General features: G+C 40.0%; 1 protein-coding gene across 2 annotated transcripts in view; it reads left to right on the forward strand.

Annotated features, from left to right (window-relative positions):
* Window positions 1-12,431: 12,431 nt before the first annotated feature.
* Window positions 12,432-26,159, forward strand: part of Fam160a1 (family with sequence similarity 160 member A1) — an 84,899-nt gene continuing 71,171 nt past the window's right edge. For both annotated transcript variants that reach the window (XM_035450333.1, XM_035450332.1), the window contains exons 1-2: window positions 12,432-12,536; window positions 23,962-24,588. In XM_035450333.1, coding sequence (XP_035306224.1) covers window positions 12,432-12,536; window positions 23,962-24,588 — 732 coding nt within the window. The remainder of the gene's footprint in view (window positions 12,537-23,961; window positions 24,589-26,159) is intronic.

Here is a 26,159-nt window from a genome sequence, read left to right on the forward strand (position 1 = left end):
TGGCTCAGGGAGTATTCCTCTGTGTGGAATGGGCTCCCAAAGTCCACACCTATGCTAGGGATAAGTACTGAACTACTACAGGAGGTCCCATAGATTTCCAAGGTTTCCTCACAGAAACCCATGTTCCTGGGATATCAGTTCCATGCTGATATCCCAGTTATCAGTCTGGGGAGCAAGAGTTCCTCCATGTTCAGGTCAGCTGTTTATGTAGGTTCCACCAGCCTGGTATGGACCCCTTTGCTCTTCACTCGTCCTTCTCTGCATCTGGATTCCAGTTCAGTTCAGTGATTAGTTGTGGGTATCTGCTTCTACTTCCACCAGCTGCTGGATGAGGGCTATCTGGTGGCATATAAGTCAGTCATCAATCTCATTATCAAGGGAGGGCATTTAGGGTAGCCGCTCCTCTGTTGCTTAGATTGTTAGCTGGTGTCATCTTTGTAGATCTCCAGACCTTTCCCTAGTGCCTGATTTCTCTGTAAACCTAAAATGTCTCCATTATGGTATCTCCATTCTTGTTATCTTCTATTCTTCGTCTGACTCATGCTTTCTGCTCCCTCATGTCATCTGCATCCCTCCTCTTCTCCCCTTCTCATTCTCCTAGCTCCCTCCCCCCTCTTCCCATGCTCCCAATTTTCTCAGGGGATCTTGACCCTTTCCCCTTCTCCAGGGGACCATGTATGTCTCTCTTAGGGTCCTCCTTGTTTACTAGCTTCTCTGGCAGTGTGGATTGTAGGCTGGTAATTCTTACTCTATGTCTAAAATCTGCATATGAGTGAGTACATATCATGTTTGTCTTTTTGTGATTGGGTTACCTCGCTCAGAATGGTTTCTCCTAGTTCCATCCATTTTCCTGCAAATTTCAAGATTCCATTGTTTTTTTCCCCCATTGAGTAGTATTCCATTGTGTAAATGTACCACATTTTCTCTATCCATTCTTCAGTTGAGGGGCACCTAGGCTGCTTTCAGTTTCTGGCTATTACAAATAGTGCTGCTATGAACATCGTTGAACAGATGTCCTTATTGTATGAATGTGCTTCTTTGGGGTATATGCCTAAGAATGGAATTGTTTGATCTTGTGGTAGACTCATTCCCATTTTCTTGAGGAGTCGCTATACTGATTTCCAAAGTGGCTGTACAAGTTGGCACTCCCACCAGCAGTGGAGGAGTGTTCCCTTTCCTCCACATCCTCTCCAGCATAAACTGTCATTGGTGTTACTGATTTTGGCCATTCTGACAGGAGTGGTATCTCAGAGTTGTTTTGATTTGCATTCCCTGATGGGGAACACTTTCGTATGTGCCTTTCAGCCACTTTAGATTCCTCTATTGAGAATAGTCTATCTAGTTCTGTACCCCACTTTTTAATTGGATTGTTTGGTGTTTTGGAGACCAGCTTCTTGAGTTCTTTGTATATTTTGGAGATCAGCCCTCTGTCAGATGTGGGGTTGGTGAATATCTTTTCCCAGTCTGTGGGCTGCCGTTTTGTCTTGCTGTGTCCTTTGCCTTACAGAAGCTTCTCAGTTTCAGGAGGTCCCATTTATCAATTTTTGATCTCAGGGTCTGTGCTACTGGTGTAATGTTCAGGAAGCGGTCTCCTGTACCAATTAATTCAAGCATATTTCCCACTTTATCCTCTAATAGGTTCAGTGTGGCTGCATTTATGTTGAGGTCTTTGATTCATTTGGACTTAAGTTTTGTGCATGGCAATAGTCTTGGGTCTATCTGTAGTCTTTTCTACATGTCTGCATCCAGTTATGCCAGTACCATTTGTTGAAGATATTCTCTTTGTTCCACCATATAGATTTGGGTTGTTTGTCAAAAATCAGGTGTTCATAGGTGTGTGTGTTAATATCAGGGTTTTCAACTCTATTCCATTGGTCTATCTGTCTATTTTTTGTGCCAATACCAAGCTGTTTTCAGGATGATAGCTCTGTAATAGAGCTTGAAGTCAGGGATGGTGATGCCTCCAGAAGTTTCTTTATTGTACAGGGTTGTTTTGGCTATCCTGGGTCTTTTATTTCTACATATGAAGTTGAGAATTGTTCTTTCAAGGTCTGTGAAGAATTGTGTTGGGATTTTGATAGGGATTGCGTTGAGTCCATAGATTGCTTTTGGCAAGATTGTCATTTTTACTATGTTGATCCTACCTATCCAAGAGCATGGGAGATCTTTCCATTTTCTAGTATCTTCTTTAATTTCTTTCTTTAGAGACTCAAAATTCTTATGGTACAGGTCTTTCATTTTTTTGGTTAGCATTACCCCAAGGTATTTTATGTTGTTTGTGGCAATTGTAAAGGGTGATGTTTCTCTGATTTCTTTCTCCACGAATGTGTCATCTCTATATAGTAGGGCTATAGATATTTTTTAGTTAATCTTGTATCCTGCCACTTAGCTGAAGGTGTTTATCAGCTGTACGAGTTCCATGGTTTTTCGGGTCACTTATGTAGACTATCGTATCATCTGCAAATAGTGAGAGTTTGACTTCTTCCTTTCTGATTTGTATTCCCTTGATATCCTTTTGTTGTCTTATTGCTCTAGGTAGGACTTCAAGGAAAATATTGAAGAGGTATGGTGAGAGTGGACAGCCTTGTCTTGTCCCTGATTTTAGAGGAATTGCATTGAGTTTCTCCCCATTTAATTTGATATTGGATGTTGGCTTGCTGTATATTGCTTTTATTATGTTGAGGTATATTCCTGTTATCCCTGATTTCTACAAGACCTTTATCATGAAAGGGTGTTGGATTTTGTCAAAGGCTTTGTCTCTTCTGCTTCATCTGCATTGTGATGTTCAGGTCTTGCTGGTGTATGGTTCCTAGTCTCTGGTGGTATCATATTGGGTTTTCTGTTGTTGAATGTGCTTTTACATTGTCCTCTTCTCATCCTTTCTTCTGGTGGGTATAGCAGGAGTCTCTCCCTCTCCTGGTGGGTATGGGACCAAGGTTCCCTTCTGGTAGATGCAAACAGTTCCAATACTCCGATGTCTGTCCTCTTGTGGATGGAGGTGGCACTATTACCAGGGCCTTGGCAGTGTCTGTGTGCATTGGGTCCCGATGCCGAGTTCGGGTCTGGTGAGCAGACCCCTGGCGTCAGTTGTTTCCGAGCAGGGCCGCTTAACTGGAACCAGAAACAGCCCCTGGCCTGCCTGGGTGGGTGGATGGAGGCCTGTTCCCATCTATTCTAACGGCCACCACACAGCTGTGGCAGGCCATGTGTCAGCAACAGGTAATTGTGTGACAGTGTGTCTGTTCACAGTTGTGTTAGCTGTGCCCAGAACTCCCGTAGGAAACTGATTTCAATGCACCTTCTTGATCCCAGAAGTTCAACTACGCAGCCAGTGGTTACACTCAACAGATGTTACACAGCACAACTTAGGTATTTCAAATAGACAATAAATTAGTATCAGAACAGCGTCCCAGGATGAAGTCCAAGTGGAGCTTCCTCTCCAGTTTATAGACTTTGAGGTCTACAAGATGAATCTTGACAATTCACTACTGTGGAAAATGAAGACTTAGGTTGGATTGGGAAGGAGAGGCTGGAACCTTGATGACTAATTGCTGGAACACTGTCATTCTGGTGGCTGTGGCAGCTTCAGGTTCTCCTGCAGGATGACTTTATTGGCTGTGGAAATTCTGCCACTTTGCCAGCACTGCTGTGGCCCTTTGATCCACCACTCCATTTGAACTACTCACGCTACTCATATTGACTTTTGCTACATATTTTCAGATGGGGCTGCTTCAGGGTATTTAGGCCCACATTCTATTTTAAGGCTGTTTATTTGTTTTTTTTTATAAATTATTCATGGAGGCCTAATTATCATCTCTGTCCATCATGTAAGTATCATGTCTTTGTCATTCTTTAGATCCCAGCTAGCTGTGATGTCACCTGCTCCTTTCTGACCACTTTCTAGCTCTTCCATCAGTCAGAAATTTCAAGGGACTTTTACTTCTGAGCCTAGGGTGGCTGCCATCTTGCATCACTGTCACCCAAAGGCTGGCCCCTTCTTCAGCCCAAAGTTAATTATTTTTAAAAGATAAAAAAAGCAAAGAATAGTATGAGATTATATGTAACTAAATGACAAAATACTCTTAATTTATATTCAGTCTGCTAGTGAGAGAGTGCCATGTTAACAATAATTACTAGAACTTCTTGAAAAGCAATGTGATTTTTGACACATCCCCAAGTCTTTTCCAAAAGATGGAAATGAGGTAGAAGCAGTTTTACATTGGGAAGAAGTGTGACTAGGAAACTACAGAATCTCAGCTTGTTTTTTTTCCCTTGAGTTAGCTTACAAAGCACTGGTCTGTAATGATAAATATTTCTGTCAAGCTGTCTGAATCCTGCCACCACAATAAGGTCCCAAGTAACATACAGAGACTTATATTAGGTACAATGCTGCCAATGACTAAGATTTCTTACTTGCTAGCTCAGTCTTAATTATCAACCATAATTATTAATCTATATGTTTATAAGACTTATCTTATAGAGGATGCCGGCCTTGCGTCCTGTCTTCCTGGAAGTCACATGGCGACTCCTGTCTCTACTACATTTCCCAGAATCCTCCTTGACTCCTAGTCCCACTTAACTTGCTTCTCTATTGGCCAACAGTGCTTTATTTATCAACCAACAAGACAAACATATACACAGAAGGACCTTCCCCAGCATCTCCTCTTTTCTGTCTAAATAAAAGAAGGATTTTAACATTAATATAGTAAATATATAACAAAACAGTTATCAAGTAAGAACTATAGTTATGATAGTCCATTAACATTTAGCCAGATTTAAAGAAAATATTCTATCATCTATCTTATCTTTGTGAGTCAAAAGTCTTATATATAGCTTATCTTTTATAATAACTAAAGAAAACTATAACTATCTGTCTTCAACTCCATCAAAGACCACAGAAGGATAATATATAAACTCTAGAATTGCCAGAGACATCTCGCTACCTAGACAGTCACCCACAGTTCCTCTGTAATGTTGAGGCATCCATCTTCAGCCTATAGGCCACAGTGTGACTGGCAGACTTCTCAATGAAGCAGGAAATTTCAAACTGTCCACCTGTATTGGCAGTTTGGCAGCCAATTTCCTTTGTGTCCTGCAGAATGTCTGGCAGCTACTTCCATGAAACAGGAACCCTTCAGGACTATCCATCTTGTTTTGTAAGTTCAGCAGTCACTTTTCTGTGGGTCCTGCATGTCCAGTTTATACAGCAACAAACAGTCCAAGAGCAGTTTCTTGCCCAAATGGCTAATCTTGCCATGTTGAAGGCAAACTCCATATTGAGATTTTTCAATGCCCATCCCCCTTTCTAACATAATTGGTGTGCCAGAAGCAGTTGTGTCTACTGTCATGAAAAACCCTAAACAATTTAAATGCCATATATTCTGTAGGTCTTTGAAAGGTTTGAAGAATATCTATCCATCTCAAATACATCTCTGTATATCTAGAAAACCTAACTAACCTAACTGTAAGTTTTGACTATTATAGTTGACTATATAAAAATCTGTATTTAATTATGCATTACATTTTAAAAGATCTGTGTAACACAATACCTAAACAAGAGGAGAAATATACATATCACAAAATTGACCTTAAAGTTGTATCAATAAATGAAAATCCATATCAATACAAAGTATTTATTTCTATATCACATTTCCCTATTTTCCTTTAGAAAGAGATTGACTGTGATCATTACCATATATAACCAACTGCATTTAAGTGAAAACAAACATTTTTAATCAATATTTTAGAATTTGGGCATTGTTCATTCCAAACTGCTTCCTGATGGTTGGGGGAGATGTCCATACCATGGGGATCATGATAAAACACAGAAATCTGGCTGTATTCATCTATAGCTGCATCATCTCAGCTGTTTTGGCTGTAGGATCAGTTGGGCCACTGCTTCAGGGTGTCTTGCTTGATCAAACCATATGAGTCTGGAAGGAATCCATAGCTTATCATTTTCTGTGGAAACACAAGCAAAAATTCTTTTCCCAAGTAACCTGCCATTAGACTTAAATTTTGAAGTCAAAGCATTTTTAAAATATATAAATTGGATTAATTTAGCAGCATTGATAATCAAATGTCTATTAGCAGTTTTTGTTCCTTCCTTGGCAATCAAACAATTTAAAGACAACATTATAGCATATAGTATCCAGACACTGTGTATTTTCCATCTTCATGTGGCTTATTATTATTCTATTCCTTTTACTTCTTTTTTTTTTTTTCTGAGACAAGGTTTCTCTGGAAATCCTCCTGCCTCTGCTTCCTTCAGCAAATCCCACTGGCATGTGCCACTACCACTGGCTTCTCTTTCTTTCTTTCTTTCTTTCTTTCTTTCTTTTCTTTCTTTCTTTTCTTTCTTTCTTCCAATTACTTTATTCTGTTTTTTCTCTCACAAGCCTATATATATATATATATATTATATATATATATATATATATATATATTATGTATACAATGTTCTGCCTGCATGTATTCCTGCAGGCCAGAAGAAGGCACCAGATGTCATTATAGATGGTTGTGAGTCACCATGTGGTTGCTGGGAATTGAACTCAGGACCTCTGGAAGAACAGTCAGTGCTCTTAACCTCTGAGCCATCTCTCCAGCCCTGCCTATGAATATTTTTAAATGCACCATAAACCTTTAGAAGTTTTTCTTCATCTGAATCTATCTTTATTGTAAACCTTTACCTTTTTCTGGCCACGCAGTCTTTTATCTGCTAAACAGCATTGCTAAAATTAAAGTTGTGGCTGCTTTAGCTGCTGTCTTTCCAAGATGGCGGGTATATGCTTACTGCCAGCAGTGAGAGCTGTGCTCACTGCCTTGGTCTATGCTGCAATCAAGTAGCATGCTGCTGTCTTGGAGACATGGTCACTGCCACTGCCAGCTGCTCGTACACGCCAATGAATTGTTAGCAAGACCTCTAAAGAGCCTTGTGGGTTTTGCTGCTTATGCTGAGTCAGGAAGCCTCTCTTAAAGGAGCTGTTCGAGTCTCTGCTCGAACCACCTGAGAAAATGCTACTACCAAGAAGTCGTGCTTCCCTCTGTTCTTTTGCTTCTAAAATCCCTTTTTAAGCTTTTGTGAAGTTTTTATGTGGAAGTTCATAAAACCACATCCTAATACCATTTTGTAATGATAAATCTTTCTACCAATCACCCGCTTCCGCTTCAATGTTAGGACCCCCAAAGTAATACACAGAGACTTATATTAGGTACAATGCTGCTGGCCACTGACTAGGATTTCTTACTTGCTAGCTCAGTCTAAATTATCAACCATAATTATTAATCTATATATTTATAAGACTTATCTTATAGAGGATTCCAGCCTTGCATACTGTCTTTCTGGAGGTCACATGGAGACTCCTGTCTCTACTACATTTCCCATAATCCTCCTTGACTCCTAGTCCCGCCTTACTTGCTCCCCTATTATAGACCAACAGTGCTTTATTTATCAACCAATAAGACAAACATATACACAGAAGGACCTTCCCCATCACTGGTCTTCACTGTGAGATGTTAATACATACGTTGGAATATGCTTTGTTCTTATTCATCCAGTTTCCCTAAGGATTTGCTTCCGAGGATATAGGGAAAAGGAACCCTTAGGACCTCCATGTTGATGATTGCATCTCATGTTGGTATTTTTTGTGATATGGAGCATATGTTTATTCTTTCTTTAATAACCAACTACCAATTCATTCAAAATAGGGCCAATATAACCGCATATGATTCTTATGGTTACTATTCCTGTCACCATCAATATTTAATATGAATTTTCTTTCCATATTATGAGATAAAATATTCCCATACATAATATTAATGGAATAGAAATGTAGCCAATTAGTAATGTCCTTGGAAATAATATACACGGTTCTGTCTTTGTTCTGAAAATTTTGTGATGAGATACTAGGCTGTTATAAGTGTATTTTGAGAAGCTTTCTTTATTCCTCCAAATAAACAATTTAGCAACTACTCCCTGAAATCTGCTACCACTGTCACAAATAGTATTCTGGTGTGTGTGTGTGTGTGTGTGTTTGTGTGTGTGTGTGTGTGTGTGTGTGTGTGTGTGTGTGTGTGTGTGTGTGTATGTGTAGTTTGAAGAAAAGAGAAAAGACAATCACTTGTTGAAGTTGGAGCTTTCTATGGAGCTCTCTCAAGCATGAAGTTTGAGTTGTCAGGCACATGTGTATTTCTGGGAAGTGTTTGGCTATGTATGAAGAATGACAATCTGCACCCTAACCCTCCCAATACCATATGGCTTAGACTAAAGAGAGCAGAGGGCACAGAGGGAGATATGACCACTACGTTTTGACTCATACATTCCAGTCAGTAACCACTCACTGTCTCTAGTTTTTGGCTTACTTTTGCCTGTATTTTTTTTTCCTGTTTCAAGACAGGGTTTCTGTGTGTAGCCCTGACTGTTCTAGAACTCACTCTGTAGGCAAGGGTGGCCTTGAACTCACAGAGATCCTCCTGTCTCTGCCTCTCCAATGATAGGAATAAAGGTGTACACCACCACTGCCAAGGCTTTAATTTTCTAGTACCTGGACAAGAGACAGAGAATGGAACATCCATCTTCTTGACATCTAGTTGTGTTCCATAGTATGATTGTGGGTCTCTGGCATAGATTTTCCCTGTCTCTAATTAGGTTATCTGACTTGCTTCATCTCTTCTTTCTCTCTCAAGTTTTCTTTATGCTGTTGTTTCTGTATTCATGATACATTTTGTATAGTCAGGCACGTGTCTTAAAAAGTGTGATTGGAAAAGCATAAACCAAAAGAGATGCATTTTTCCTAGAAAACAGATTCCTTAAGGGAATGGGACCAGAAACTATGTTGTAGCCAGAAAGAAGAATATAATTTAGAAAGTGCTCTGGACTTGGGAACCAGTGACTTAATGTTCTGTTTCCTTCAAAACTGACTTGTAAGCTCAGAGATTTGGTTAAGGGGTTTTTCCCTCTGAACCACATTCTTCCATAGCTAAGAAAGCTAAATGTAAATTCCTTCTGAGAACCGGATTAAAGTGTCTTAGAAAACAGCTTTCTTCCCTTTCTTCCTCCTTTCCTTTCCTTGGAGGCAATTGGCAGTGGGTATCTTCCTTCTTTGCTTTGAAGGAAGAGTTTTTAAATCCTGGGATTGGAAAGCATCTTAAGTGTTGCAGTTTTTCAACCTCTGGATAAATTAGATGCTTTGATTTTCTTCATTATCACTCATCCTCTGAATAAAGGTGTTGGTGCTTTCTTGCGAATACCATGCTTGGGACATGAGGAAGTTGATTCAGAATCTGGTTTTATTACTCACCACAAAGCTTCAAACTTAAATGTTGATAAGCATTAGCCAGGTAATCTAGGTGACATAAGGAGACCAAGAGTTGGAGTCATAGGGAATATCAGAGCTATGGAACAGGGAATCAATGCTGTACAAACATGGAATTGCCAACCCCATAAAACATCAGCTGGATACAGTAAAGTACAGCTACTTGTGGCAAAGAGCCGTGGTCTTTAGTGGAGTGTATTCATTGAAAACAGGCATTTGTATTACTAGGAAATACAAGTGTTGGATAACTCATATATTTATAGTAAACATGACGATAGAAGTTTTCACAGGCTGTTTTCCTCAAGTATGTGAGTGTGTAGTTCTCACCTTAGTGTTCTACTCTTCATTCACCTTTAAAAGCATACTCAAAATTAGTTATTCTGGCAATTTTCCATTCTTACCACTAACCCCTTTTTGAAAATCTTTTCACTTGGGTTGTTCTCCCACCTACTGAAGTGCTTGGTTTTGAATGTTTCATGTTGTCTTAAGCTTAATTCTACAGCCACAAATAACTTTACTCATAAATCCAACTTGAATCAGCACCAGATCTGCCCTCACATTTTCCCCTGACAGGGTTTCTCTGTGTAACCCTGGCTGTCCTGAAACTCGCTTTATAGACCAGGCTGACCTTGAACTCACAAAGATCTTCTTGCCTTTGCCTCCCAAATGCTGGGGTTTAAAGTGTGCGCCACAGTGGCAATATATTATTTATGATTTAATAAGGCCACTGGATATAAAAATGCAAAGCTAGCTATAGCCATAGCCAGGCAATGGTGATACACACCTTTAATTCCACCGCCACACAAGCTAGACATAGAGGCCAGGTAGTGGTGGCACACACCTTTACTCTTAGGACTCAGGAGGCAAAGGCAGATGGATATCCGTGAGTTCAAGGCCACCCAGGGTTACATTAGATTGAATCAGTCTAAAAGAGAAACAGAGCTCACACAAGGGAGATCTCGGATCCCGTGCCTTTAACCCCAGCTCTAGAGAGGAATATAAGATAGGAGCAGGGCAGTCAGTATTCAGTCTCCAAAATTTATTCTCCAGCCATGCTGAGGACAGGACAGCCCTTTCAGCCTGAGGTAGAGGTAAGAGCTAGTAGCCAGTTGCTTTGCTTCTCTGATCTTTCAGCCTGAACCTCAGTATCAGTCTCTGGGTTCTTATTATGTTACACGCCACTATCACCTGTCTGCCCTCATATTTTGTGGTTGGTGGAAAGGAGAAATTGATCATTGTTCCCTTTGTGACAACCTTCATGCAAGTCAAAAATAGACAGCTCCCCCAAACCTGCACAAGTCTTCCTTCCTTCCTTCCTTCCTTCCTTCCTTCCTTCCTTCCTTCCTTCCTTCCTTCCTTCTTTTCTCCCTTCCTTCCTCCCTTCCTTCCTTCCTCCCTTCCTTCTTTCCTTTCATTTATCTATGGGTGTGCCCATACATGTGCATGCCGTGGCACATGTGAAGAGGTTAGAGGATAATTTTCAGGACTGATCTCTCCTTCAGCTGAGTGGGTTCTGAGTATTGAACTCAGGTTGTCTGGCTTGACAATAAGTTCCTTTACTGATGAGCTATCATATCATGCAGGTCCAAGTCTGGAGACTCTTATCATGGGCTGTTTCCCAGTGTTCTGATAATTATAATTACTTTCTCCTGGACTCTCTCCAATCTGTACACTAAAAGAAATTATATTCTGAACTCTATCCAGTCCTTTTCTGGGCTGATTGAACTGGCTAGATAATGCCACAATCTTATTGCTTTTTTCAGAGATCCCACACATTCAAGGTACAGTGTGTGACCTTAATATTTTTTTTCCAGTGATGGTAATGCTGTAGCTAGGATTCCTTCACATCTTATCCATAAAATTTATTTTGCATTTCTAAGTTTGCCACCTTTTACTCACAGCTATAAAAACACTATCTTGTTTTTGATGGGGCATTCCTAACTGATTTGTCAAGTTACTTGGAATACTATTATATTTCAGATAAATTAGAAAACTTCACCTACTTTATAGGCACAAAATGATTGGTTTAGAATCACCTTTCCTTCCCTTCCTTCCTTCCTTCCTTCCTTCCTTCCTTCCTTCCTTCCTTCCTTCCTTTTTTTTTTCTCTTTTTGTGATGTAAGGTATCATATAGCTGAATGTTTTCAGTTTTATTTTAAAGTCATTGAGAAACAAAACAGCAAACCTCAACTGTTTTGGGCCAAGGAGTTTGGATGATGGTGTCTGTGTGTGTGTATACATGTGTTTATGTGTGTGGATGCACATGTGTGCTGGTGTGTGTGCTTATGTGTGAGAGTGCGTGTGAAGTGAGAAGTTGATGTCTGGTGTCTTCCTTGTTTTGGTCCCTGTCCACTTTATTGACTGAGGTAGGGTCTCCCAACTGAAGCCAGAAATCACTGTTTTGGCTCATCTAGTTATCCAGCTTGCACTGTGAGTCTCCATCTTTGCTTTCTGAGTGCTAGGATAGGTAGGTCACAACATCCACCAAGTTCTTACGTAGACTTGGAATGTGAACTCCACTCTTCACATTTGCACAGCAAACACTTTATACACTGAGCTCCAGCCCCTGCAGCTCACCCGAGGTTGATTAAGCCATTATTTTCTGTGACTATTGATTCACAGTTTTCTTATTCCTAGGTGTTTCTTAAAATTCTGTGAAAGTTGATAAGATATCACAGTTTCTTGTTTAGTTGTGAAAACTAAATTTGGCTGATTTGGTACAATAGCTTGTGGGAGTGGTTGCTTCTAGTGGAGAGAAGAAACCCCACATATTTAATACATATATATAGTTCAATGGCATTTTAATTTACATTTTTTACTAAGAAGGTGAGACAATAGGAGAAACTTTAGATTGAATAGAAATAATATGGTGTAACTACCATATAGCTACTGTTTGTATTGGACTTTGAGAATGTCTATCCTTTTATTTAAATTAGTAGTCAGTGTCCTGTTTAATATATTAACATAAGATGCATTTTTTTTGTTATTGTCATTACAGGTTTTGGAAAGTGACCATGAAGAGTGAAGAAGTTACAATTTTAACATGATACGTGAAGTTAATGACTGCCTACAACATTTTCTTGAAAATTAGATATGACTTAGAAGTGTCAAAGGTTTATGATGTCATCAGTTTCGACAGAAAGCAAACTCCAGCAGGCTGTCAGCCTGAAGGGAGTTGACCCAGAAACATGCATGATTGTGTTTAAGAACCACTGGGCACAGGTAATAAATGACCTCCACCTCCTCTGCTGGTCTCATTAGCTTCCCAGCTTCTGCCATACTGAGCCAAGATTTCCTACTCAGTGACAGCTAGCTGGCTTTCTAGAAACACTGGGTAGGACAGGCCCGTTCAGTCAAGAGAAAAGCAGATTTTCTCCCTGTTTTCCTGTAGTATGTATCTGATTAAAAACACCATTTTCACAAAGGACTTGCTTGTGGAGCACTTACTATATACTTCAAATGTTCTATATCATTTAATCTTTGCTAGAAACCAACAAGGCAGTTAGTAGAGAATGGAGAGTAAAGGACAGTCCAAAGGTTCTGCAGTCAGTGAATTACCAAGCCAGACCTTGATACTCAGGCCTCAATCTCTTAAGTCAAAAGCTCACGGGTCTGATTTCAGTACTCTGCCATCTTCAGGCCTGTGGACTCCATTCGATGTAAGGAGAGCTGTCCAGCTATGCCTGAGTCCTCATCTTCTTTACTTAGCAGATTAGTTTTTATGGATGATTCATTTTGACTTCTCTGTAGCTTTTCTCTGATCTTCTGGTGTGGATAATTAAGGGATGAATGTTTAGAAAATTTACCAGTCTGCCCCTTTCCTCAGGGACCTTGCAGGTAGTAAAATAGGCAGAATTGGTATTCTTTGCTACTTGTTCAATGTTATACTCCCCAGGTGAGCTGGTAAGTGGCTATTTATGTGACAGTTTTTTAATGACTACCAGGTTCCTTCTTGTGTCCGGAAACAACACATGGGTTAAAGCCCTGAGCCTGTAAATCACAGCAATTATAGGGGACACAGTTTAGATCAAAAGGGGCAAAATCAATTCTGCTTCTGGATTGTTCACACCTTGTAGTTGCTTTTCACTATCCAATGTAAAGCTTCCATGATTTTTTCCCCTGCCTTTCCATTACTCTGAGTTATTGTTCAGATTTTAATGGGTTTACTGTAGGCTTTGAGGGCACCTCTACTATGGTGAAGGAAAGAAAGTAATTCAGGGTTATTCTTCATAATTAGATAAAACTGCCTTTGGCTTTGTAACTTTTAAAGCATTTTAAAGCAATGGCTCTGAAGTCAGCTAGTGAACCCCAAGAGATGTTGCCAACAGTCCTCAGAAGGCCTGCTTCTTATCTTTATCTGTTTGAACCATTTATTTTGTGCTTATTCGATCTACAGTGCATCTGTGTATTGCTGTGTATTACATGCTTGTATATTTACTTTATTTAATTCTTTATGCCCATTTTTTAATGGATTACCACACTGATGGCATTTTCAGCTTGCTATTCATTTGACTGATGGAGTCTACCTTTGGAATGTGAAATCTTTGCTCTGAGGCCCACTGTGTTTGCGTATACTACGAATATTCCTTCTGAGGTTACTTCGATGTGACCCATTTGGCTTTCTGTGCTGCTCTTAGAGACACAGATACATCACTGACCTCTTGTGTATGTAGATCATCTACCCAGCTGAGTCTGGCCTCTTTCTCCAAAGCAAGTGGAGTGAGAATGTCCTTTGTCAGGAATGTGTCTACCTTCTTTTCACATTGTTGGCGGTAAATATTGGTCCCAGGATACTATTAGTTATCTCCATATCCAGTATGAATAGCTTCAGCATTTTCAGACATTGTGGATTATCTGAAGCACAATGCAGGTGTTTAGCACCTTCCTGCTGAAATATCTTGAGCTTAAGATGAGAATATCTTGTCAGAGTTGGAATGATGTTAGTCATTAAACAATTCCCTTTATAAAGTGTGAGCTTGTCTTAGAATAGTTCAGCCATTTCCTTAACTTTGATTTGATTTTTTTTTAAGAATGAAGGAAAGGGTCTTTTAATTAATCTCTTTACACTTAGCTTTTCATTCTAAATAAGTCTGGAAAATGCCCCCAGTCTCTGTCTGCAGAGGCTCCGTGGACCTGCCTATAAACTGTAGAATTGAAATACTAGTTGGGAAATAAATGCATGTGGGTATCTAAGTGGCTGTTTTCCCACAGAGGCTGAGTTAGCCAACAGCTCAAGTGCATCTCTGGAGCATCCTAGGTGGGACAGCTACAGGAATTAAGTCAAGAAAAAGGGCTGTTATGGGTGGGAGTGGTAAAGAAAGTCATAGTTTGGGCAGTTTGGCTATGGAAAAAGTTCTGATGTCAGAGGAAGGGAACATTTTAGGAGGGATGTTGGTAATAAATGCTCTGTTTTGACTTTTTTGGTGAAAAAGAAGGTGGGGGAAGGCAAAAAATGAGGGCAAGGCAGAGATGTGGGCTGGGAGTGAGTCCTTCAGCTGTCAGGAGGACTGGCTGTTGCACATTCATCTCTGGACTTGCATACCTTGGCTCTTCAGCGTAGCATCTCCTGGTTGGGTGAGTAAAGGCAAACTTAGGGGAAACAATCTAAACTCAGATATGTACATCTGTACCTTCTGTGTCTGTACCCTCCCAGGCCTCTGAGGCAACCAAGACAACCTGAAAAAACTCTAGAAAACATGCCACAGTCAGTACCGACAGCCACATTGCATTTACTGGAGTGTGCCATTAACTGCTCAGTACAATACTTTTGTATATCATAAATTAGGAAAAATGAAGGCAGCAAAAGTTTGTGCTATCTAGAATTCATCTTTGTTAGGATACTTCAGTATAAATTCAACATAACTGTCATGCATTTGACAGGCTCTGTTGTACTATTTATGAGTCGCTTCTATGTCAGAGCTTGAGTTACAGAGTTAACATGGATGGAGAGAGAAGGATGGCTGCTTTCTCTCTTGGCCTCTACTGTCAAGGGCAGCTAGTTCTACAACTAGCTTGGCTCCTATCCAAGGCAGTCCATCATTCTAGGAGTGAGGCCTTGGGTGGCCTGGTAATGCACTTGAATTTCCAAAATCCCATGGGCATGATGTCATGATAGAAGGGTGTTCCACAGACACCCAGGAGTGGCCTTCTTCTTATAGTGACATTGGAGAATGCAGGCTTAGGAAGTTGAGCCTGGTCCATGCTTCCACTAACCTTCTTGAGTGGTTGTCTTGTATCTTAAGTCACCAGAACAGTAGACATAAAATCCAGATCTGTCTGTCTTCCCTCTAGTTGGACTTTCCTATGGTTTATGCCCACCCACAGGCCAGGATGGCACCAACACTTCCTTAGATCCTAACTTCTGTCACTCCAGAAGTGAAGTTGCTTGGCATTTGTGTCCATCATCATCCTTGGCAAATGTCCTGTGACTCTGTGCCTGAAGTACTTGCTGTTCTTTCTGGTTGAGTATTCCTCCATCTGGTTAAATGCTACTTTCTACAGGACTCACTGGGGACATCATTTCCCCTGGACACTTGCTCAGCTCTCTTTCATGTTTTTACTCTGTGCCTGCCAGCACCACAAGCTTTCTTTTACTGTTGCATCAGACTCCTTATATTACAGTGGTGTTTGTAACATCTTCTCCCCAGCACCATTGTGAAGCTCCTCAGTACCAAAGGCTATTAATCATGTATTTGTGTTTCCGGTGCTCACAACAGAGTGTGACATATTGTAGTATGACATATCTCAATAAACTACTGAACAGCAAGGCAATAAGAAACATAGTTTTAGAAGACCTAGGCAGTTTAGGAAGCCACTTTAAACATGTACTAATTTTAAAACACTGTATAGTATGCTTCCAGGAAGACCTTTGGATTTACCTACAGGGATAAGGACAAGTGTGTACTTGCGTTAGATTTTTATAGACATTTGCAAAAAAAAAAAAGCTGTCTTTAAAGATTTTTTTGTTTATTTTATAGCATGCTTATACTGTGTGACTTATGGGCCTCACTCTATTAAATACAGAGGAAATAAGTTTTTAAAAATTAAAGAAAGCTGGGCATAATGACACATGTTTATAATGCTAGCCCTTGGGTGGCTGAGGCAGGAGGATCATGAATTTAGGGCTACCCTGGACTAATAGGGAGACCCTGTGCAAAAGCAAGCAATCAAGCAAGCATCAGGACCATAGTGAAGTATGATGCTTGAGGAAGAAAGTACAGGGTTTTTTATCTTCCTCTCAGAAAGGGATGGCAGTGAGAAAAAAATAGAGCCTTGTAGACTGTTTATGTCAAATACCTTCCCACCACAGTGAAAACTAGAGGGTGGGTTTTAGGTCTAGTATATCATGTAGTGCTCTGAGTACCCTGAGCCCATTAAAGAATATAGAACATAATGCATGGATTTGACATGTGTATTTGCATTTTATTTCCTTGCTCTGTTTAGCTTTACTTTCAGTATGCGTCTTGTCACAGACTAAATGACAAAGAACACTGCGGCCTTAGGGAGATGGAAAGTTTAGAAAGCCCTGATTAATCTTTTGAGTATCTTAGAAAATTGATGTCCACCAACATTTTAAGTACTTATGTCTCTTTCCAGCTTTACAAGTGCCTTAAACTTGACAGCTGAAAGTGGACAAAAGCCATGCTTCCTAAGAGAGAACCTTCAGCTGATGCTTCTGAAGTGGATGAGCCTGCTGCAATGTCTGCAGCTCTGTTGCCTACTCACCAATAAGTCTCATTTGTGGTGCGGCTGAGGCTAATGTTCTGTTCAGTATTTTTACTTAAATCTTTCTTCCTGTGTTCTCTTCATAGCTCTTATTTATCTTAAAAAGGGGGATTTTTATTAGCAAGAGTCCTGGCTGAGTTATTGTGAACTTGACATAAGTTAGAGATATTTGGAAAGAGGGCCTCACAATTGAGAAAAGGCCTCTGTAAGACACGTGTAGGCAAATCTGTAGTACCTTTTCTTAACTAATGATTGATGTAGGAAGACCAACTCATTATGGGCAGTGCCAACCCTGGACCTGGTCCTGGGTTGTATAAGAAAGCAAGCCACATGAAGCAAGGCAGTAAGGAATGTTCCTCCATGGCCTCTGCATCAGCTCCTGCCTCCAGGTTCCTGCTTTGACTTCCTTCCCTGACTTGGATGATGAACTGCAAATTGTAAGATGAAATAACCCGTTTCCTCTATCACTGATAGTCATGTTTTTTTTTTAATTACTGAAATAGAAACCCTAAGACAGTATGTATTAATTATACATAATAATAAGTTTCATATGTGTAGTATCATGCATTTTTATCATATTCACCTCTGACTACCCTGTTCTGTTCTCCTTTCATTCCTATTGACTCCTGCAGAAAGAAATTTCTTTGAATAAAACAGTAGCATAAACAAATAATTAGAAAGCATTAGCAGGCACTTAGCAACACAGCAGTAGCAGTTTCTCCAGTAGGGTCTGTGTCTTCAGCCCCTTTTTGTTTTTTGAACAAGGATTCATGTAGCTCACATTGGCTTTGAACTCTTGGTCCTCCTGCCTCTGCTTCTCAAGTGTTGGGGTTATAGGTGTGCACCACCCTGCCTTTATCATATTTTAAAATCCCAAATTCAGACAAGCCCATGCAGCTTCTTACTAGAGCTGATTTTATGCAAGTAGAGTAAGTAAACAAATTTTCAAGGGGATTATAGTTTTACTATTAGAAGAAATGAAGCCAGGCACAGTGGCATATGCTTGTAATTCCAGCAACTTAAGACTACAAATTCAAGATGAACTTGAGCTACAGAGCAGTTCAAGGCCAGCCCAGGCAACTTAGATTCTGTCTTAAAACTCAAAACAAACAAACAAACAACAGAAATAACAAAACAAAAGACTCAGATTATAGCTTTTAATGGTAGAGCACATGCCCACCACAAGGCAAGGCCCTGAGTTCAAACTCCCATTCTGAAAATATGGGCAGACAGACAGACAGGAAGGAAGGAGAGAGGGAAGGAGGGAGGGTGGGGCCATATTAGAAACCATGGGTAGGGACATCTTATGAAAGAAATAGGCCATTTAAAAATCTTATCCTTAATAGCACTCCAATCTAAAGGTCAAATGGCTTTGAAATTTGGTTAAATTTATCTATTTTGAATTGATGGTTATTTGAAAGCCATTGTTCACACTGTTTATTTTGTGTTTACTTTTGAATTATGTTAATTTATATATGGAAACAACTATGATCCAGGTTCATATTCCACACATGTAGTGATATATTATTTATAATTTATTAAAGCTTGACTGAGGATTCAGAAAGCAAAGTCAGCCACAGGCCATAGAAGCCAGGCACACACCTTTAATCCCAGCAGCCAGAAACTAGGAGGTGTCGGTACACACCTTTAATCCTAGGACTCAGGATTAAGAGATAGACAGATCTCTGTGAGTTCGAGGCCACCCAGATCTACACAAGAGTGAATCAGTCTAAAAGAGAATTATAGCCCACACCTTTAATCCCAACATTAGGGAAATATGTAAGACAGGAGCAAGGTCTCAGAGAGGCATTCATTCTCCAGCCACACTGAGGAGAGGTTATAGTCTGAGGCTTGGTGAGAGCACGTGGAGACAGGATCAGCCCTTTCAGCCTGAGCTAGAGGTGAGAGCTAGTGGCCAGTTGCTTTGCTTTTCTGATATTCAGCTTGAAGTTTGAACCCTAATATCAGTCTCTGGGTCTTTTATTAATTGGTGTTATATACATGTGCCCCCTAGAGATGAGAAACATATCTAGTTGTGATCAGTACATTTATTATTTTTAACTGAATTGGTTTACTTCATGACTATGGACTTATATCATGTGCCAATTAGTTTATTAAATATGATTTCCAGCTTAATGCAGTGGACTTGTCTTGTAAAGGAGATTTTTACAATGTATACTTTGTTTGCTTTTAGTCTCTCTCCTGCCTTGACTCTTCCAGCCTTATTAGTTGAGTTTTCCCTTCTGATTGGAATCCCTAGATTGATGGTAAACACCCGAGAAGAGGCTTGAGCAACATAGCAGATAATCACAGCAAGGGCTAAGCCGCAGGAGGCACAATGTGCAGCTTCACCATCTACCAGTTAGAGTCAGTGTAGTGACTAAAACTAGGCAGCAAGCAGAGAAACTGGAAACAACAATAGCAGTGGCATGAAGATAGGGCACAAAAGGAAAGGACAGGGAAAGTTCAAATCACACCAGGGGTCAGACTGCAGCAATTTGAGAGGATCTTGGTACCGTTTGGATAGGCATTTCAGTGCAGAATGAGTTCTTGCCTGGAAGCTTCTAAGGCTTCTGCTAGGGTTGGAGCCAATTCCAGGTGTGGCCTCAGAACCTACTTGAAAAGCTGGTTACAGGTACATCTACTGGCAGGGAAGGGAGGAGAAGGAGGGAGAGCCTGGGAATGGCCTACTGAGAAGTGAGGCTCAGTATTTGTAACAACATGGGCACAAAGGCAGTCAGTACTTGCCAAATGTGGGTGCTCTGTGACTCACAGCCTTGGTTGTAACACATGCATTTCCCATGCAGTAAGACTACTGCAGGCCAGGGGTGGGAGTTAGTCAAGGAGATCCAGGGTGGCTCTCCCTTCTAGGCTATAGCAGGTTATTAAAATTCTGTTCTCAGGGTTCTCGGCCCACTTACCAGAAGGCTGTCAAAAGGAGCTGCCCTGGCTAAGGAGAGATAACTTACTAATTTTAAAAACTACTAAACAGGGGCTTGAGATGGCTCGGTGTTTAAGAGTACTACTGCTCTTGCAGAGAATTCAGTTCCTAGTACCCACATCAGGTAGCTCACAAGTGCCTATAACTTTGGCTCTAGGGGAGTTGACACCTCCTGAGTTCCACAGGCACCTGCTTGCACGTTCACATACCTACACAAACACATAATTTAAAACATAATTTAAAAACTACAAGTGGCTCTGCAATTTTCATTCTGTCATAAAATTCTCTGTTCTCTTCCTTCCCTCCTTTCCTCCCTCCTCCTCTCTTTCTCTCTAAGAAACAGGGTCTCTTTATGTATCCCTGGCTAGTTTGGAACTCATTGTGTAGACCATTCCAGCCTTGAATCACAGAGGGCTGCCTGCCTTTGCCTCCAAAGTGCTGAAATTAAAGGTATGCGGCACCATGCTCTGTAGTTTTTTTTTTTTTTTCTTTTTCTTTTTATTCTTTGAGGGTCCGACCTCCAGCTCCCAAATAAACACATGGAGTGTTATTCTAACTTATGAATGCCCTTGTCTTAGATTTGTTTATTTCTAGCCAGCTTTTCTTAAATTATCCTGTCTACCTTTTGCCTCTACACTTTTATCTTTCTCTATTCTATATATCTTTCTTTATTTCTTATTCCATTGCTGGCTGGGTGGCTGGCCGCTGACATCCTCCTCTCCTTTTTTTTTTTTTTTTGCTCTGCCTTCTTCCCTCTCTCATTTATTCACTCTGCCTGCCAGCCTCACCCATTTCTCTCTTCTGCCCAGCTATTGGCCATTCAACTCTTTCTTAGATCAATCAGGTGTTTTAGACAAGTAAAGTAGCACAGCTTCACAGAGTTAAACAAATGCAACATAAAAGAATGCAACACATCTTTGCATCATTAAGCAAATATTTCACAGCATAAATGAAAGTAACATCTTAAAATAATATTGTACAACAGATGCCTAGCTCAGTTCTTTTTTAAAGATGTCTTCTAATAGGACTGGGAATGTAGCTCAGTAGTAGGGTTCCTGAATTGGAATCAATAATATGTATAAATACATGTTAATTAGAGAGAAGAAAGTGATTTGTGGTAATATGAATTGTTTTGCTGTATATTGCACAAATACATTAGGTACACAATAAATATTTGCTTAAACATGTATAAATGTACATCCTTATTTATAAATGTATATTGCTTAGGCATTCTAGAGAATTGGATTTTCAATAATTGTTATAAATCAGTATTTTCCTCTTTTTAGACATTAATACAAAATTTTTTGCTTTCTTTTTTTATTTATAGTATGAACTCACAGCAACTTACAGCAAAGAACTAATTGATCTTAAAATCTAATTTATCTTTGTTCCTTCCTTTGCCTTCCCTCCCTTTTTGTTTTGTTGGACAGGAACTCTCTGGCCATGCTGGCCATGAACTTGTGATCCACTTTCTATGTGTTGGGATTACAGGCATGTGCTAATGCCCAGCCTTGTTTGCTTTTCTTAATTTTTTAATGATTTATTTTATGCATATAAGTGTTTGCCTGCATGTGGGTGTGTGCATTGTATGTATCTGGTATCTACACAGGTCAGAAGAGGATGCTGGACTTCCTGGAACTGGAGTTCAGAGGACTGTGAGCTGCTATGTGAATTTAGGGAACTGAACCTGGATCCTTTACAATCAGTGCTCTTAAGTGACGAGCCATCTTCTAGCCCCATGTTTGCTTTTTGGCAAATTGCTCACAAACATATGTAAATAATTTGTGTGTGATAATATGATCACTTACACTACAGTAGTTAAATTGTATAGTGATGTATTTTGATTATAATTCTCTTATTCTTGACCACCTGGATCATTAGTATTTTTATTTCTCATTATTGGAAAAGAGTGTTGACACAAACATTTTAGGCATTTCCCCTTAAATCATATTAGTCAAAGGGCAAGAACAATTTCATAACTGTTGTTACACATTTCCAGATTACTTTTTTTTTAGAAAGACTAAGGTGATTTGGCATGCTACTACCAGTATATAAAGCAGTCTCAGGTTTAAACAGTTTACACAGTCTGAGCGGAGTGAGAAATGTAATCACACTTTACCTGGAAGCCTAGCTCTAAATATAGTTCTCACAGGGTAGACTCAACACATGGACTTTGAAATCATAGCACTGACAAATCACAAGCTGATTTGTTCTTCAGAACATAGAACCTTCAAGTTAGGGACTTTGGGGGCTGAAGAGTGTGTGGTATTGAAGTGAAAGCCCCTGAAGGACCAGTGTGTTACTATTTTCCTCTCTGTAGATATTCTCAAGGTAAGCTCAGTAGGCCTGCATGAAATTCTGCAGCCCCTGAGAAGGTGTAGGGTAGTAGCTCCTCTCAGGAGATAGGAGGCAAGGAGGATGTCCTGTGGCAGCCTTGTGGCCACCCATCAATAGGCCATATATTATTTGGGTAGCTGATCAAGAAATGCCCTTCCTAATGAAAAATGTCAACTCAAAAGTGTTGGGGTCAGTGTTTCCTTTGTGAAACAGTATTATCAACTTTATGATGAAAATTGATAGAGATCACAGAGAGTGTGGAAATTCATTCTGTCAGGATATACTTACCTGGTCCACAAAGATTCCTTTCTCATGCTTTTGACAGGTGAGAAATGGAGACCTTTTCCTGAGAAATAATTTCCCTTATTGCTCATGCATGCTGACATGACATTGTAGATTTTCCAGCTTCTGCAACAACTTGAAAAAACTGTTACCTAAATACAGAACATGTAACAACACATCATAGAACTGGGCTAGGAGGGAACTGCCGAAGGCAAACATTGCATTATATGCTGCTCAGAAAAGCAAACAGAAGCAAAGATAGAGTCATTGATAAAATGCCATCTAGTTTAAAAACTACCAGGTGGAGTTTTTTGTTTTTTGTTTTTTTTGTTTTGTTTTGTTTTGTTTTGCTTTTTCCAAGACTGGGTTTCTCTCTGTAGCTTTGGAGCCTATCCTGGCACTCGCTCTGGAGACCAGGCTGGCCTCGAACTCACAGAGATGTGACTGCCTCTGCCTCCCAAGTGCTGGGATTAGAGGCGTGTGCCAGAAACGCCTGGCCCAGATGGAGTATTTTAAAGGGAGTAAATGATATCCTATGTCACTAAGGTAAATGGAAATTAAGATATAAAATTGTTTACATTTCCAGGCACCCAAGTAGAAGTATCGGTGGACAGTGAGGTCAGAAACTTCAGATTCTAGCAGTGGGAAGGAAAAGAAAGAAACCAAGGCATGACCTATACAGATACTGAACAGAATCTGTTTACCTTACCTATGTGTTAGGTAGTGTCTAATTTTGTTTCTTTAACTGTTTTTAATCACTATGTCCAAAACTTTTATATCACTCCAATTAAGAAATTTGTTTTGTAATTTATTATTTCAGAGAGGTATTTATTTATTTGTTTATTTATTTTGGCTAAAAGAACAAGATGCTCATACTCCAGATTTTGGTTCTTTCTGTTAGAAATCAATTCTACTTGTGCCATACCTACTGTCTCTCACTTTCTATTATTGTTCCCATTGCTGTGCTGGTGGGAGAGGGAAGGTGCCTGTCCCAGCGGAGAAGTGAGTCACGGTGTTCGCCAAGAGCTGAAGTCTGCAGAACAACTGCACTTATGGGAGAGTATGGGTAGCCAGGTTTCTCTTTACTTGTTTAATGCATTTGAAACTTCAAAAGTAATGTCAATGTTATAGATAGTTTAGAGGAAAAGTAACTTGTTTTCTCTTTGAATACAAAAGTAATTACTACTTTTTGCATTTTGGGGGCCTTTCTTAACCTTTGTACTATTGGCATATTTGATAATTAAAGATATTTTGTATCCAATGGCTCCTGTGTTTTTGTGCCAATTTAGTAAAAAACAGTGGTGTTGTGTTTTGGGAATTATGGTGAACAGCAGTGGCTGACAGGTGGTTGATGTGTTGCAGGTTGTGAAGATTTTAGAGAAGCATGACCCCTTGAAGAACACCCAGGCAAAACATGGGTCCATCCCCCCAGACGAGGCCAGCGCTGTGCAGAACTATGTAGAACACATGCTGTTTCTGCTCATTGAAGAACAAGCCAAGGATGCGGCCATGGGGCCAATTCTGGAATTTGTGGTCTGTGAGAATATCATGGAAAAGCTCTTCCTTTGGAGCCTGAGACGGGAATTCACCGACGAAACCAAAATCGAGCAGCTAAAGATGTATGAAATGTTGGTCACCCAGTCATACCAGCCTCTGCTGCATCATAAGCCCATCCTGAAGCCCCTGATGATGTTGCTGAGCTCCTGTTCAGGAACAGCCACCCCAGCTGTGGAGAGGAAGCTAGTCGTCCTGCTTAACCAGCTCTGCTCTATCCTTGCCAAAGATCCATCCATTCTGGAACTCTTCTTCCACACCAGTGAGGACCAAGGGGCTGCCAACTTCCTCATTTTCTCTCTTCTCATACCCTTCATTCATCGAGAGGGCACAGTAGGCCAGCAAGCTCGGGATGCTTTGCTGTTTATAATGTCTCTCTCTGCTGAGAACAGCATGGTGGCCAATCACATTGTGGAGAATACCTACTTCTGTCCAGTAAGTCTCTTTTCTGGCTGATGGGAGTTTTCCTCCCATCTCACTCCTTTCCTCTCATGTGACAATAGTAAATGCTTTTTCATTTATTCCAAGTTGTACCTTCCATGGAAAGATGTTCAGAGGAACTTGCTTGGAAGAGCAGAGGTATCCAAGTTTCAATGCTAAAATTTGGGTGAGCAGTAGCAGCTCAAAATATATGTCTAGACTTGTGACCATTTCTCAACTCATTTTTATTGTGTTAGGAACATTTTTTATTTTTTTTCTAAGAGTATATGCATAGAGGTTGGTAAAACTTGCACTTTAAAAATTCATAGCCTTTCAGGTTGACTTTGCTCCACTGAGTCAAGGCATGTGGTAAGATCCCCCACAGCTACTTTCACAAATTAATTTGTTCTTCAGAAAGACAATGACTGTTAGTTGTAGGCCTAAAGCATTGATTTTATTAAAAAATGAATACATATTTGCAGAAACAAAAAATTCTCTACTTTGTGTAGTTTCTTAATCAATGGCATGGAAATAAAGTGGCATATGTTGGAGTGGCCAGTGCCCAGTCAGCACCAGGAAATGAGGGGAGCAGTATGGAATTTTCAGGGGTTCATTGGTCTCTGGATGATTTGAGTGTTATATTGATTGGGCAATAGCTATCAATACTTTTTAAGCTCAGTGAACATTGCTATTGTCTATTCTTTTTTATTAGTCTTTATAAATCATGTATCCTTACATATGTGGCATAGTTTGGAGAGTCCTGGTAAGTTTGTTGGAATAGGCAAGGCAAGCTGCTATGGGTAGATAAGATTTGTTGTTATTGTTAGTAAGCACCATATGGGTGATTTTAGATTAGGAGAAACACACTTCTTAGAAGACGTTTAGAAATGTATGTGGTGGGTGGGTGGGTGTGTCTGCTTAGCATGGAGATATGATGTTCGTAAGGAGGGCTTCACCTGCAGTTAGTGGTCACAGACCATAGGAAGATTACCAAGTGCAGGCAAGGATGTGGAAATAGGAATTCATATATATTATGGGTGGTGATGCACATTGGTATAGCCACTTTGGAAGACAGTTTGATAGTTTATTTTATTTTTAAAGTGGTTTATTTATTTATTCACTTTTGTGTACATGGGTATTTTGCCTGCATGTATGTCTGTACATGCATGTAGTGCCTATGGAGGTCAAAGAGGGCATTCTATCCTCTGGACCTGAAGTTACAGGGTGTTAGGGTTCACCCTGTGGGTTTTGGGAATAGGACCCAGGTCCTCTGGAAAAAATTCAATATTCTTAACCACTGAGCTATATTTCCAGCTCTGACAGTTTCTTATAAAACATGTTCTTATCATATGCTTTCCTTGGTATTACACAAAGGAATTAAAACTTATATCCACACAAAAACCTGAACAAGAATGTTTCTAGGTGCTTTATTCATATTTTTTAATTGTAGAAGCAACCAAGATATCACCTTTAGTAGGTGAATAAAATAACTGATCCACCCAGATATTGAAAATATTACTCAACTAAAAGAAATGAGCTATCAAGTCATGGAAAGACCATGGGGACCTTAAACATATACCACCAAG

This window comes from Cricetulus griseus (genome assembly GCF_003668045.3).
Source record: "Cricetulus griseus strain 17A/GY chromosome 1 unlocalized genomic scaffold, alternate assembly CriGri-PICRH-1.0 chr1_0, whole genome shotgun sequence".
Lineage (NCBI taxonomy): Eukaryota > Metazoa > Chordata > Mammalia > Rodentia > Cricetidae > Cricetulus > Cricetulus griseus.